The sequence below is a fragment of the Vulpes lagopus genome, chromosome 2 (genome assembly GCF_018345385.1).
Source record: "Vulpes lagopus strain Blue_001 chromosome 2, ASM1834538v1, whole genome shotgun sequence".
Taxonomy (NCBI): domain Eukaryota; kingdom Metazoa; phylum Chordata; class Mammalia; order Carnivora; family Canidae; genus Vulpes; species Vulpes lagopus.
The window spans coordinates 167,458,104-167,474,434 of NC_054825.1; the positions used below are offsets into that span (position 1 = coordinate 167,458,104).

The 16,331-nt window shown below is 42.8% G+C and overlaps 1 protein-coding gene across 3 annotated transcripts in view; it reads left to right on the forward strand.

The window, feature by feature from the left end:
- The window catches only part of ZNF285 (zinc finger protein 285), a 30,287-nt gene that overhangs the window by 5,255 nt on the left and 8,701 nt on the right, over positions 1-16,331 (forward strand). For all 3 annotated transcript variants that reach the window (XM_041743993.1, XM_041743994.1, XM_041743995.1), the window contains one exon: positions 12,370-12,427. In XM_041743993.1, the coding sequence (XP_041599927.1) occupies positions 12,413-12,427 (15 nt within the window). In that variant the 5' untranslated portion in view covers positions 12,370-12,412. The remainder of the gene's footprint in view (positions 1-12,369; positions 12,428-16,331) is intronic.

Here is a 16,331-nt window from a genome sequence, read left to right on the forward strand (position 1 = left end):
TTCACTCCCTGACTTTGTTGGGCCTTTACCTACAGATCACCCCCGTGAGTCTTCTCCTGACCACCCCATTTCATTTCCTATCCTCCTGCCGCAATTTTTTCCTTCATAGCCCTATATCTCCAGTGTCTGGATCACTGCCTCGCATATAGTAGGCACTTAAGAAATATGTGTTGAAGGAAGAAATGCCATTCTTGTTCTCTCTGAGCTTATAGCCGAAGTTGGAAGATGATTAAGCAGCTGTAGTATAGTGTTATAATAGGAGAAATGCCAGCCACAGTACATATCTGCCATGGTCTCAATAATTGTATCCTCTGAAATTCATATGTTGGAATCCTAAGGCCCAATATGATGGTATTAAGAGGTAGGCTTTGAAAAGTGATCATGGCATGAAGGCAGAGCCCCCATGAACGAGATCAATGCCCTTATGAAAGGGGCTCTAGAGAACTCCCCTGCCCATTCTGCCATGTGAAGATACAAGAAATCTGTGATCCAGAAGAGGGCCCTCACCTAATGGTGCTGGCACCCTCATCTTGGACTTCTAGCCTCCAGAACTATGAGAAATAAATTTCTGTTGTTTGTAAGCCACTCAGTATGTGGTAGTCTGTTATAGCAGCTTGAACAGATGAAGATAGTACCTAAAGTGGTGATGGTTATCAAGGAGGACTTCTTGAAGAAGTAATACCCAAACTGGGACTTGAAGGATGATAATAGTAGTAATACAGCGTTCAGACTCTGAGATTCTCCAGGATTTGGCCCCTGTTCATGTTCCCGCATTATCCTAGCCACCCTGCCCTGTGAGTCTGCGTTCTGGTCTGTACTCAGCGCGTCCTGGCCTTTAATGGGACCCCACGTGTGTGTGTGTGTGTGTGTGTGTGTTTTGCCCACACTGCCATTGTTGCTCATTAGCCTGTTCCTTCCTTGTGAGTTTGGCAAGTGCCTATTGTTTCTTCAGGCATCAACTACACAGCTCAATTATCATCTCTCAAAAGCCTCCCTGACCAGGAGGGGTTGTGTTGGATTCCTGTTCCTTGGGTCTTTGTTCAGTTATGTGGAATGTCTGTTGCAGTCCTTCTCATATCCCAGTGAATTTATTTGCTCACCTCTCTGCCTCCTAGTTTGCCTACTTTTAGATCAGGGACTGAATTTTACTTTTACATCTGGGGCTCTTAGCATGCAACCCTGTACCCAAGAGCCAACACGTATTGATTGGTTGTTGTACACTGGACACTGCTCTGAGAGCTTCACGTGTAATGACTTACTGAGTTCCCACACAACACTAAGAAATAGGTTCTCTCAACATCCTGTCTTATACACAGGAAGAAACTGAGGCACCAGGAGATAGTTTGCCCAAGGGCACACAGCCAATGGATGGTGAAGCCAGGCCTCAGACCTAGGCAGACTGGTCTCAGAGTCTACTTTTTTTTTTTTTTTTTTTTTTAAACAGCTAAGCTCTGCTGCCTTTTCTGAGTCAGCACTGAATGTGTGGGTCACAGGCAGTTTTCCTTGCACTTTTGATCTCGTGATCTGATCTTTTCAGTCTGAGAATTAAGTCTGGCAAAGGCCCAAACTTCTCCATTCATTCATCTATTTGGCACCTATTGCTACATGTACACGACTAGCATAATTTCCACTCATCAAGAGCACACATTACAGGAGAGAAAGCAAAAAGTAACCAGAAAAATTGCCATACAATGTGAAGAGTTATAGTGGGTGTCAGTACAAGATCCTGTGATCTGACCAAAGAAATAAGAATGATTCCCATGGACAGGGAATTTGGGAAGATCATTAGAAAAGCCCTCCCAGGTGTGCCTGGGTGGCTCAGTGGTTAAGCATCTGACTTTGGCGCAGGTCATGATCCCAGAGTCCTGGGATCGAGTCCCACATTGGGCTTCCCGCAGGGAGCCTGCTTCTTCCTCTGCCTGTGTCTCTGACTCTCTCTCTCTCTGTGTCTCTCATTAATAAATAAATAAAATTTTTTAAAAAAGAAAACTCTCCCATAGTCCTGTACTTTGTAATCACTTGGACTGGCCAGTGATGGGCTTTGTCACGTTCATGCAGCCATTCCTCACCAGTCTTAGATTTTGTTTGTTTGTTGTTTAAAGATTTATTTATTCGAGAGAGCATGTGGGGGTAGGGAGGGGCAGAGGGAGAGAGTGTCTCAAGCAGACACCCCACTGAGCGTGGAGCCCCATATGGGGCTTGATCCCAGGACCCTGAGATTGTGACCTGAGCTGAAACCAAGAGTTGGATGCTTAACTGACTGCTGCCCAGACACCCTTTAGAGATTTTTGTTGTTGTTGTTTTGTTTTCTGTCTTTTTTTTTTTTTTAAGATTTATTTATTTGAAAGAATGAGGAAGAGGCAGGAGGAGGGAATCTTCAAGCAGATTCCGTACTCAACAGAAAGCCTGACATGGGGCTTGATCCATGAGATCATAACCTGAGCTGAAACTAAGAGTTGTATGCTCAACTGACTAAGCCACCCAGGCACCCCCAGCCTTAGGATTTTGGATAAGCTTTCTGAGGGTATGACTGCTGTATACATTTGTGCAGGTTGGGTTCTGCACAAGGAGACCACAGTGAAGCTGTGCCATTCACATAGAAAACACACACAGTTTTTCAACAAGTAGCAGCAAAAGTGCTTTGTTTCTTTGTTCTAACAAAAGTAGTATAAGAATTTTCCAACAGGTGGGAGAAAAGCATCTTAAAGAAGGGATGCATTTTTCTAATCAGTCTAAAGGTAAATGAGCATGGACAAGAGATAGCCCTGCCACAGGCCCTTAGAGCTGAAGTTAGATCTCATAGAGTCCTTTGGCTCAAATACTCACAGATCCACAGATAGACACTTTTGTCATTATCACATGACATTTACTCTCATGCACATGGAAGAAATGGCCTTTATCCTGTTCCCCAGGTGATTACACAGGATTGCTAGATATATCCGAAAGAGTTCAGGTTAGTCTCTCTCCTCATCCTGGATCCTCTAGAAATTCTAAGAAAAAGAGCCAGGAATTTAGAAGCAGGATTTTGGGGAAGAACTTGGGGCTTAGAATTCTGACTGTGTTTCTAGGCAATTGCAGTTCCAAATTCAACTGCTGCTTTCCCCATGGATCCTCTTCCCCTCAAGAGGTTGCTGTGGGGCACCTGGGTGGCTCAGTGGTTCAGTGTCTGCCTTTGGCTCAGGGTGTGATCCTCGGGTCTGGGATTGAGTCCTGCATCAGGCTCCCCCTGGGGAGCCTGCTTCTCCCTCTGCCTGTGTCTCTGCCTCTCTCTCTGTGTCTCTCATGAATAAATAAATTAAATCTTTTTTAAAAATGACGTTTCTATGAATACCTGGTCTCTATCCTGCTGCAGTGACTCAGATAAGAGTGATGATCAGATTGAGTGAGTGAGAGGAGCATTTGCAGGGGAGAGCTGCATGCACCTGGGTGGGGTCTCAGGGCATCATGCACCACAATCTCTTTGTTTCCCACTTCCAGTTCCACTTTACCTTTTTAGCCGGCCATCTGGCCTGGTTGTCTTCAGTCAGTGGGAAGTCAGAACCTGGGAGTTCGGAGAGAGAGAGAAGAGTGAGTTGGAGTATCCAGTCCTCCAGTTCTCTCTGTATAGGCTGGCTGCACTTCTCAACAAAAAGTTACAGTTCCTGCCAAGGACATTTTGCACACAGTGCTCTGTTCCAGCTCCAGGGAATCCCCCTCCTGTTACCCCTTCAGGCCCAGATGTAGTAATGACACCTGCCTGTCACTCCCAGCATAGTGCCTTCTCCCCTGTGGTTTCCTTACACCCAGCCTACACCACTGTGTAAGTAGTCTGTTTATCAATTGCCTGCCTCAAATTCGAATGTGCCATCTGGTTCCTACCAGGCCCCAACTTTATAAAAGCAGGGAGGGCTTGAAACCAGAAATTTAGGAAACCAAACTCCATCCCATATATGTGGGAGTGCATGTGTGTTCATGTGTGCATGTAAATCAACCTGACCCATTGCTGGCTCTTCAGGGAGAACAGATTTTGGAAGAGAAGAGCCTGGTGTGCTTGTGTCTTTGCATGAGCACCTAGTATATCAGAGCAGTTTCTATTTATGTGTTTGTTAATCTCAAGAAACTCTGAGTGCTTGATAAATGGCAGGATCTTTACCAGGTACAGCAGATAAAGGACTAAGGCTTGGTTTTGTCTTCAGGATTTATAGGGTTTTTTGGGACAGGGTTAGAGAGAAATGTTACTTGGTAGGTTTTATAAAACTATGTGATTGACACCATACTAGGAGATTTAGCAAATCTTTGTTGGAACCCAGAATAAGGGTGATTGAAGCTTTCTAATAAAGGCAGTGAAGGAGGGGAGAAAGAGTGAAAATTTGCCAAAAAGTCAATTCATATTCTATTAACCTGATTCTGTCACCCTGTAAGCTGCTAGAACATGCAGCTCAAAGGAGGGCCAGCAGGCTGGTGGCAGTTGGAGAACTAAATGTTACTGCTCTATGACCAGATAATTTCAGAAATTGAGTGTATACATTTAAAAATTTGTAGAACAGTTTCAGTGATCATATGATGATTGATTACTCGAATTTTATTTTTATTTTTTTAAAGATTTTATTTATTAACGAGATGCACAGAGAGCGAGGCAGAGACATAGGCAGAGGGAGAAGTAGGCTTCCTGTGGGAAGCCCAATGTGGGTCTTGAGTCCAGGACCCCAGGATCACAACCTGAGCCAAAGGCAGACACTGAACCACCCAAGTACCCTTTAATCACTTTTAAATGGGCCTGTAATTTATATGTCTCTGTATTTCCTTTTTCTATAAATTTCTTTTAAACTGTATTTTACCAAAATATTAGTGAAAATAATATGAAACTTGTCCTTTACCACAGATAGTTTTATTTTATTTTATTTTTTTAACAAATTTATTTTTTATTGGTGTTCAACTTACCAACATACAGAATAACACCCAGTGCTCATCTGTCAAGTGCCCCCCTCTATGCCCGTCACCCATTCACCCCCACCCCCCACCCTCCTCCCCTTCCACCACCCCTAGTTCATTTCCCAGAGTTAGGAGTCTTTATGTTCTGTCTCCCTTTATGATATTTCCCACACATTTCTTCTCCCTTCCCTTATATTCCCTTTCACTATTATTTATATTCCCCAAATGAATCAGAACATATAATGTTTGTCCTTCTCCGATTGACTTCACTCAGCATAATACCCTCCAGTTCCATCCACGTCGAAGCAAATGGTGGCTATTCGTCGTTTCTAATGGCTGAGGAATATTCCATTGTATACATAAACCACATCTTCTTTATCCATTCATCTTTCGATGGACACTGAGGCTCCTTCCACAGTTTGGCTATTGTGGACATTGCTGCTAGAAACATCGGGGTGCAGGTGTCCCGGCGTTTCATTGCATCTGCATCTTTGGGATAAATCCCCAGCAGTGCAATTGCTGGGTCATAGGGCAGGTTTATTTTTAGCTCTGAGGAACCTCCCCACAGTTTTCCAGAGTGGCTGCACCAGTTCACATTCCCACCAACAGTGTAAGAGGGTTCCCTTTTCTCTGCATCCTCTCCAACATTTGTGGTTTCCTGCCTTGTTAATTTTCCCCATTCTCACTGGTGTGAGGTGGTATCTCATTGTGGTTTTGATTTGTATTTCCCTGATGGCAAGTGATGCAGAGCATTTTCTCATGTGCATGTTGGCCATGTCTATGTCTTCCTCTGTGAGATTTCTCCTCATGTCTTTTGCCCATTTCATGATTGGATTGTTTGTTTCTTTGGTGTTGAGTTTAATAAGTTCTTTATAGATCTTGGAAACTAGCCCTTTATCTGATAGGTCATTTGCCAATATCTTCTCCCATTCTGGAGGTTGTCTTTGAGTTTTGTTGACTGTATCCTTTGCTGTGCAAAAGCTTCTTATCTTGATGAAGTCCCAATAGTTCATTTTTGCTTTTGTTTCTTTTGCCTTCGTGGATGTATCTTGCAAGAAGTTACTGTGGCCGAGTTCAAAAAGGGTGTTGCCTGTGTTCTCCTCTAGGATTTTGATGGAATCTTGTCTCACATTTAGATCTTTCATCCATTTTAGAGTTTATCTTTGTGTATGGTGAAAGAGAGTGGTCTAGTTTCATTCTTCTGCATGTGGATGTCCAATTTTCCCAGCACCATTTATTGAAGAGACTGTCTTTCTTCCAATGGATAGTCTTTCCTCCTTTATCAAATATTAGTTGACCATAAAGTTCAGGGTCCACTTCTGGGTTCTCTATTCTGTTCCATTGATCTATGTGTCTATTTTTGTGCCAGTACCACACTGTCTTGATGACCACAGCTTTGTAGTACACCCTGAAATGTGGCATTGTGATGCCCCCAGCTATGGTTTTCTTTTTTAAAATTCCCCTGGCTATTCAGGATCTTTTCTGATTCCACACAAATCTTAAAATAATTTGTTCTAACTCTCTGAAGAAAGTCCATGGTATTTTGATAGGGATTGTATTAAACGTGTAAATTGCCCTGGGTAACATTGACATTTTCACAATATTAATTCTACCAATCCATGAGCATGGAATATTTTTCCATCTCTTTGTGTCTTCCTCAATTTCTTTCAGAAGTGTTCTATAGTTTTTAGGGTATAGATCCTTTACCTCTTTTGTTAGGTTTATTCCTAGGTATCTTATGCTTTTGGGTATCTTATGCTTATCCCATTTGGTAAATGGGATTGACTCTTTTCATTTCTCTTTCTTCAGTCTCATTGTTAGTGTATAGAAATGCCACTGATTTCTGGCCATTGATTTTGTATCCTGCCACACTACCAAATTGCTGTATGAGTTCTAGCAATCTTGGGGTGGAGGCTTTTGGGTTTTCTACGTAGAGTATTATGTCATTGGTGAAGAGGGAAAGTTTGACTTCTTCTTTGCAAATTTGGTTGCCTTTAATGTCTTTTTGTTGTCTGATTGCTGAGGCTTGGACTTCCAGTACTATGCTGAATAGCAGTGGTGAGAGTGGACATCCCTGTCTTGTTCCTGATCTTAGGGGAAAGGCTCCCAGTACTTCCCCATTGAGAATGATATTTGCTGTGGGCTTTTCATAGATGGCTTTTAAGGTGTTGAGGAATGTTCCCTCTATCCCTACACTCTGAAGAGTTTTGATCAGGAATGGAGGCTGTATTTTGTCAAATGCTTTCTCTGCATCTAATGAGAGGATCATATGGTTCTTGGTTTTTCTCTTGCTGATATGATGAATCACATTGATTGTTTTACGAGTGTTGAACCAGCCTTGTGTCCTGGGGATAAATCCTACTCGGTCATGATGAATAATTTTCTTAATGTACTGTTGGATCCTATTGGCTAGTATCTTGTTGAGAATTTTTGCATCCATGTTCATCAGGGATATTGGTCTGTAATTCTCCTTTTTGGTGGAGTCTTTGGTTTTGGAATTAAGGTGATGCTGGCCTCATAGAATGAATTTTGAAGTACTCCATCTCTTTCTATCTTTCCAAACAGCTTCAGTAGAATAGGTATGGTTTCTTCTTTAAACGTTTGATAGAATTCCCCTGGGAAGCCATCTGGCCCTGGACTTTTGTGTCTTAGGAGGTTTTTGATGACTGCTTCAATTTCCTCCCTTGTTATTGACCTGTTCAGGTTTTCTATTTCTTCCTGTTCCAGTTTTGGTAGTTTGTGGCTTTCCAGGAATGCGTCCATTTCTTCTAGATTGCCTAATTTATTGGCGTATAGCTGTTCATAATATGTTTTTTAAATCATCTGTATTTCCTTGGTGTTGGTAGTGATCTCTCCTTTCTCATTCATGATTTTATTAATTTGGGTCTTCTCTCTCTTCTTTTTAATAAGGTTGGCTAATGGTTTATCTATCTTATTAATTTTTTCAAAGAACCAACTCCTGGTTTTGTTGATCTGTTCCACAGTTCTTCTGGTCTCGATTTCGTTGAGTTCTGCTCGAATCTTTATTAACTCTCTTCTTCTGCTGGGGGTAGGATCTATTTGCTGTTTTTTCTCTAGCTCCTTTATGTGTAAGGTTAGCTTTTGTATTTGAGTTCTTTCCAGTTTTTGAATGGATGCTTGTATTGTGATTTATTTCCCCCTTAGGACTGCTTTTGCTGCATCCCAAAGATTTTGAACAGTTTTATCTTCATTCTCATTAGTTTCCATGAATCTTTTTAATTCTTCCTTAATTTCCTGGTTGACCCTTTCATCTTTTAGCAGGATGGTCCTTAACCTCCACATGTTTGAGGTCCTTCCAAACTTCTTGTGATTTAGTTCTAATTTCAAGGCATTATGGTCTGAGAATATGCAGGGGATGATCCCAATCTTTTGGTATCGGTTCAGACCCAATTTGTGACCCAGTATGTGGTCTATCCTGGAGAAAGTTCCATGTGCACTTGAGAAGAATGTGTATCCAGTTGCGTTTGGATGGAAAGTTCTGTAGATATCTGTGAAATCCATCTGGTCCAGTGTATCATTTAAAGCTCTTGTTTCTTTGGAGATGTGCTTAGAAGACCTATCGAGTATAGAAAGAGCTAGATTGAAGTCACCAAGTATAAGTGTATTATTATCTAAGTATTTCTTCACTTTGGTTATTAATTGATATATTTGGCAGCTCCCACATTCGGGGCATATATATTGAGGATTGTTAAGTCCTCTTGTTGGATAGATCCTTTAAGTATGATATAGTGTCCCTCTCCATCTCTCACTATAGCCTTCGGGGTAAATTTTAGTTTATCTGATATAAGGATGGCTACCCCTGCTTTCTTTTGAGGACCATTTGAATGGCAAATGGTTCTCCAACCTTTTATTTTCAGGCTGTAGGTATCCTTCTGTCTAAAATGAGTCTCTTGTAGACAGCAAATAGATGGGTCCTGCTTTTTTATCCAGCCTGAAATCCTGCGTCTTTTGATGGGGTCATTAAGCCCATTCACATTCAGAGTTACTATTGAAAGATATGAGTTTAGTGTCATCATGATATCTATTCAGTCCTTGTTTTTGTGGATTGTTCCACTGAACAACTACTTAAAGGGGAATTTTAAGAGTCCCCCTTAAAATTTCTTGCAGAGCTGGTTTGGAGGTCACATATTCTTTCAGTTCCTGCCTGTCTTGGAAGCTCTTTATCTCTCCTTCCATTTTGAATGAGAGCCTTGCTGGATAAAGTATTCTTGGTTGCATGTTCTTTTCATTTAGGACCCTGAATATATCCTGCCAGCCCTTTCTGGCCTGCCAGGTCTCTGTGGAGGGTCTGCTGTTACCCTAATACTCCTCCCCATAAAAGTCAGGGATTTCTTGTCTCTTGCTGCTTTAAGGATCTCTTTATCTTTGGAATTTGCAAGCTTAACTATTAAATGTTGGGGTGTTGAACGGTTTCTATTGATTTTAGGGGGGTATCTCTCTATTTCCTGGATCTGAATGCCTGTTTCCCTTCCCAGATTAGAAAAGTTTTCAGCTATGATTTGTTCAAATACACATTCTGGCCCTCTGGCCCTTTCGGTGCCCTCGGGAACCCCAATTAAACGTAGGTTTTTCTTCCTTAGGCTGTCGTTTATTTCCCTTAATCTATCTTCATGGTCTTTTAATTGTTTGTCTCTTTTTTCCTCAGTTTCCCTCTTTGCCATCAACTTGTCTTCTATGTCACTCACTCGTTCTTCCACCTCATTAACCCTCGTCGTTAGGACTTCTAGTTTGGATTGCATCTCATTCAGTTGATTTTTAATTTCTGCCTGATTAGATCTAAATTCTGCAGTCATGAAGTCTCTTGAGTCCTTTGTGGTTCTTTCTAGAGCCACCATTAGCTGTATAATAGTGCTTCTAGGGATCCCTGGGTGGCGCAGCGGTTTAGCGCCTGCCTTTGGCCCAGGGCGCGATCCTGGAGACCCGGGATCGAATCCCACGTCGGGCTCCCGGTGCATGGAGCCTGCTCCTCCCTCTCCTATGTCTCTGCCTCTCTCTCTCTCTCTGACTATCATAAATAAATTAAAAAAAAAATAGTGCTTCTGAATTGGCTTTCTGACATTGAATTGTAATCCAGATTTTGTAACTCTGTGGGAGAGAGGACTGTTTCTGATTCTTTCTTTTGAGGTGAGGTTTTCCTTCTAGTCATTTTGCTCAGTGCAAAGTGGCCAAAAACAAGTTGTATTGGGAAAAGGAGCAAAAGAGAGGAGAGAAAGAAGGAAAGAAAAGAGAAAAAGAAAAAAGGAAGAAAAAAGAAAAAAAAAGAGACGAAAAAAGAAAGAAAGGGAAAAAGGGGGTGGGGGAAGCAAAAAGAAATCAAAAAGCAAAAAAAGGGGGGGGAGTATCTTCTGTTTGTATACTTTAAGTCCCTTGACTTCCCCTGGAACTTGTCCGTCTCGCTGGTCTTCTGGGGGAGGGGCCTGTTGTGCTGATTTTCAGGTGTTAGCACTTGGGGGAGCTGCTCTGCCCGCTGCCTGGTGCAGGGCTCAGTGGGGGTTGTTTACCCGTGAGGCCCCAAGAGGAACAACCCCAGTGGAGGCGGCCAGTTGTGGAGCCCTGGCTTCAGCTCCCGCAGTAACTATGGAGCTCTCCTCTCCGTCTGCAAGGGCCTGGATGCTCCCGGGGCGGGGCCGCTGATCTCAGCTGGGGGCAGGAGCCTCCTTGCGGTCCTGGGCCCTCCCAGCCCCTGCCTGGCCCCGGGGAAGGCCGGATCCTGGGCTGTGTCCCGGCGCCCAGTGCTCCCGGGCCTGCGCTGTTGGATTCGCGCTCCCGGTGGCGCAGCCCCCTCTCCGCAGAGCCGCCGCCGGAACCCCCCCCGAGCTGATCCCGGAGCCGCGCAGCCCCCTCCGCACGGAGCCTCTTCCTCTGCCGGAGCCGCCTCCGAGCTGCTCCCCGAGCCACGCAGTCCCCTCCGCAGAGCCGCCGCCCGAGCCCCTCCGAGCTGCTCCGGGTCCCGCCGTGCGCGCTGCAGCCCTTAGGGAGCTCGGCGCACTCTCCCTGGTGCGCAGTTGCTCTGTTAGTCTTCCTACCTTGATAGAAGCGCGAACTCTTCTCACTGTAGCATTCCAGCTGTTCTCTCTTTAAATCTCAGGCCGAATTCGTAGATTTTCAGGATGATTTGAAGATTATCTAGGTAATTTGGTGGGGACAGGTGATTTGGGGACCCTACTCTTCCGCCATCTTGCCCCTCCTCCTACCACAGTTTTAAACTGCATTATTAGAGAGGACAGAGAGGACAAAGACCTGGTTTTTGGTTTTTATTTTTTAATCTTTGAGGTTCCCATTCTAAGGCAGAATTTTTATACTCCTAAGTTTTTCCTGAAAGGCCAGAGGCCACCATGGTTAGAGTTTATCAGACAGGAAATAAACACCACAGTCAAAATGATAACTTGAGAAGAGCTTAAAATAAAGGGACGGTTTATAAAAGTGCAGGCAGGGCATGGTCATCAAGAAAGGATATTGCAATATCCCAGATCTGGTCATAGCAGGGTAACTTACCATCCCTAGGGTGGAAGGGCTAAGGAGGAAGTGGTTGCCAGACCTGGGGAAAGATTTGAGACAAGGGCCACTGACAGGCACTATGACCTTTGGTCAAAGGACATGAAACAGAGTCAGTCCAAAGCAACCTCCAAGGGAAGAGCTGGGTGAATAAAAACTGACTTTACTTTTGTCCCTTCCCTTGACCACCTGCTGACTTTCCCTGTTGGCTGAATTTAACCAGAAGATAGAGCGCAAGGGGATTCCCTGATACAGGTGGATTGGAGAAGAGAACTGAGTGGTTGTGGAGCAGCAAGTTCCCGTAGCTTCCATCTACCTGTTTCAGTCCACCTACAGTCTTAGAGAGTTCCTAGTTCAGTAGCCTGTGAGCTTGTCCAGAGCAGAGCATGTGCCTTTCATGTCCTAGTTATATCGTCACATATTTGAAAAAGTCACAGGGCTTCTGAGGATAAGGACAGGTACTGGAGAAAGAGAAATCATTTTGGAAGCCAAGAGTTAAAATCTTAGCTAACTGAAAATTCTTCAGCTTACAGGTCCTAATTACACAAGAATAAGCATTGCATGCGAAAGTGCAATCAGTGGAAGGCTCAGTGAGTCATCCTGAGATCACTGTCCAAGTCAGAAATTCTAGAGCCTCTTATCCGGAGTTAATTAGGATAAGGGTGATGCCAATACACTCACAAGTCTGAGAAATGAAAAAGTTTGGCAGTGTGGACCCAGAAGCTTGGGGAGGGAGATAGGATGAGAGAATCCATGAGAATCTGGATGGAGTGGGGCAGGGGACAAGGCTTGAGGAGGTAGGATGGAGTATGTTGGGAATGAGAAGAGAGGTGAAGGTATCTTGGGAGAGAAGAATGTGTGTGAAAATTGCACAGGTAAGGAGAAACCAGGATTTGCTCATGGTTTATTAAACTCACGTTCTCATGGATTCTTTCTTTGCAGTTCTGCTTTCACAGGATTCTGCTCTTTCCAAGACAAAGACAGTATGATTAAATTCCAGGTAAGTTAGGGCTTCCTTTCTCTCTCTTGAAGGTCTTGTCACTTTTTTTTTGGTCTTGTCACTTCTGAGGAGCTAGACACCTCTATTCTCGGAAGGGAGGTTGCCCATTTTTGAGTGACAGCTCTGTGTTAGGCACTTTACCTTGCTTATAACAGCTGCATGAAATAGGTGGTTTTACTCCCTTTGCAGAAATAAAGAAACAGGCTCAGAGATGTCCAGATGTCTAGTTCAGTGCTACTCCAAGTGAGGTTTGCACACAAGTGCTAGTCCATGAGCTGCTTGTCACTGAGCAGATCAATATAGCAATCAAGAGTAAGAGTTCAGAGCCCCTTTAAAAAATATTTACTTATTTATTTTAAAGACAGAATGTGGGTGGGTGAGGGGCAAAAATAGGGAGAGAGAAGCAGTCTGAGCATGGAGACTGATGGGCTGGATCCCACTACCCTGAGCTCATGACCTGAGCCAAAATCAAGAGGTGGTCACTCAACCAACTGAGCCATCCAAGAGCCCAGCATTCAGAAAATGTTGTATTGCCACAGCATCCAAGTGCCTGTACATGACTGCACATGGAGTAGCACTGGGTCCAGTCCACAGAAGTAGCAAGATTTGAGTGTGTATGTATCCATATCCATCAGGGTTCAACCAGTAAAGCAGAAACAGTATAAGATATATATTGAGATTTGTAAGAGATTTATTTTATATGACTATGAGGGCTAGGCAAATTGTAAGTCCCAGGGCAGGCTAGAACTCTTAGACTGATGCTACTGTTTACAGGTAGAATTTCTTTTCTTAGGGAAGCCTCAGTTCAGGTCTTGAGGCCTTTCAACTGATTGGATCAGGCCCACCCATCCAGACTATGTAAAAATAGTCTTCCTCCCAAGTCATCTGATTATGGAATTTAATCACATCTACAAAATATCTTCACAGTAACACCTAGATTAATGTTTGCTTCCATAATGGGACTGTAGTCTAGCCAAGTTGATGCATCAAAAAAGGCTATCAGAGGGTAGAGCAAGGATTTTTTTTAAAATCATGAAAAATGTTTTAATTATGAAAATACACAAAAAGAGAAAATAGTACTATGAATCTCTGTGTGTAGTACCCATAATGCAGGTTCAGCATTTTGCCACATCTGCTTAATCTATCTCTTTCACTTTCCTTTTTTCTTTCCCGAAGCATTTTGTTTATTTTAAGGTTGGTTTATTTATTTGAGAGAGAGAGAGGCTTAAGCAGACTCCATGCTGAGATGGAGTTTGATGCAGGGCTTGATCTCATGATCCTAAGATCACGACCTGAGCTGAAACCAAGATTTTGATGTCCCAAACATTTTAAAAGAAGATCCTGGGTGTTATTTCATTTTATATTGATTCTGTTCTGAGCTCATTACTTTCTTAGAGTAGCTTGTGTGCAAGCTAAAATAAATGAGCTCTCACTCATTTCCTCTGCCTGGAAACCATCTTTTTTTTAATATAAAGATATTTATTTATTTATTCATGAGAGAGACACACAGAGACAGACATAGAGGGAGAAGAAGGCTCCCTTCAGGGAGCCCTTTGCAGGACTGGATCCCAGGACCCTGGGATCACGACCTGAGCCAAAGACAGATGCTCAAACACTGAGCCACCCAGGTGCCCATGCCTGGAAACTATCTTGCCTGAGTCCGCACCGAGTCCCATTAGGTACATTTTCCATCTTCTACATTACTGCCAGCAGCTGTTTTACCAAATATTCCACACCGTATCACCCTACCATTTCTCCAGCCTCTGATAACAGTTTCCCCAAGTATTGCTGCTGGATCCCAAAGTCAGTGCCAGAGATATTTTTTTTTTTCAGAGATATTTATTTGGTAGTGCTCTGCTTATGGTAGCAGTTTTTGTATTGGTTAGTGTAGATGTGTTGGGTGCTGGCAGAGGACCAAGGAAATAAGTGGAAACATGCAATACCTTTTAAGGCCCAGGCTCAGAACTGGAACAAATCATTTGGCCAAATCCAAAGTCAAGGGGCAAGGAAATACACGCTGATCCTTGAGTGGAATTGGGGAGCATGAGGGAATTTTGCCAAATTGCAAAATGTAGCTATTGCTATTGAAAATACAAAAAAAAATGGCTGATATTATCAGTAATTCTTTGGTATCATCTAATACCTTGGCAATAATCATCTTTCCCTTATCTCAAAAATGCCTCTTTTTTGGTGTAATTCAATGGGTTCCTCTAGGTACAACGTTTTCTGTAAGTGGAAGCACTATGTGCTTGAATAAATTTAGGTTCCAGATTTTACAGGAAGACTTCATAGATGATGCTGTGTGCTGAGAAAAAAAGATTTTAAAGTCTTTGATTATATCTGTATTGGTTTATAAGTTTGGTTTATTAATATTTTTGGACTGTCCTTGTACTTGCATCATATGGCAATCTCTGCATAGGATCCCAGCAAGGGACCCACCCTGCTGCAAAAGGTGGTGGGAAATGGGTGTTTTGTTTTGCCAGACAGTTGGGGCCAAGAAAGGAGAAGGAAGTTAGGCTGGTTGAGCTTGCATTCCTAACCCCTTTTTCCTACTGTCTGTCCTACGTGGGCTGTCGGGTATCTGTACTTCCCGGTCCACTCACTCCAACTCCATTTTTTCATCATCCACTGAGAAAAGCAGTGCTGCTAAAACTTACTGAGTGGTTTAAGAGCATCTGACGCTTATTTTCTCAGCTCTGAGGACTAGGAAATCCAAGATCAAGAAGCTGGTAGATTTGTTGTTTGATGAAGGCCCGCTTTCTGATTAATAGTTGGTCCTCTTCTTGCTGTGTCTTCACATAGCAGAAGGGGTCAGCTCTCTAGCAAATCTTTTAGAAGGGCACTAATCCCCTTCATAAGGCTCCACTCTCATGACCTAACTACCTCCCTCTGGGCCTCACCTTTTAATACTGTCACTATGAGGGTTAAGATTTCAACATATGAATTTTGAGGGTACACAAACATGCAGTTCAAAAGCCTCCCCCCAGTTTTTGTTTTTAATAATTGTCAGGTTTTGGTTGTTGAACAATAGCTAGTAATAAATTATTTGTGAAATACATTGTAACTACTCACAACTTTAGTTGGAAGCATTTTTGAGGTACAGTCTATTGAGAGAACATGTAACTGGGTAGTGTGATAAGTGCAGTGATAGTATTTAATTTTTTTTAATTTTTTTATTTATTTATGATAGTCACACACAGAGAGAGAGAGAGAGAGAGGCAGAGACACAGGCAGAGGGAGAAGCAGGCTCCATGCACCGGGAGCCCAACATGGGATTCGATCCCGGGTCTTCAGGATCACGCCCTGGGCCAAAGGCAGGTGCCAAACTGCTGCACCACCCAGGGATCCCCAGTGATAGTATTTTAAAATTTTATTTATTTATTTTTTGTTAGGGGATGACTGGGGTTTTTTTAAAGATTTTATTTGTTTATTCATGAGAGACACAGAGAGGGAGAGAGGCAGAGACACAGGCAGAGGGAGAAACAGGCCCCATGCAGGGAGCCCGATGCGGGACTCGATCCTGGGACTCCAGGACCACACCCTGGGCCAAAAGCAGGTGCTAAACCACTAAGCCACCCAGGGATCCCCAGGGGATGACTGTTAATACTAGATTATTGTTTTCAGTTTTTTATTTTGGAATTTTTTAATGTATAGAACAATGGAAAAAATAGTGTAATGCATAATCACCTATATTCACAAGTTGTTAACAATTACACAAATGTACATAATACACCTATATACACACATAATATCTATATTTCATTTTGCTGACCCAGTTGAGAATAAATTTCAGGCATCATTATTCATCCCTAAATACTATAGCATGTATCTATTAAGAATAATGTTTTCCTACATTTCCACATTATTGTCATCACACTCAAGAAATTTATATTTTTATTCAGAT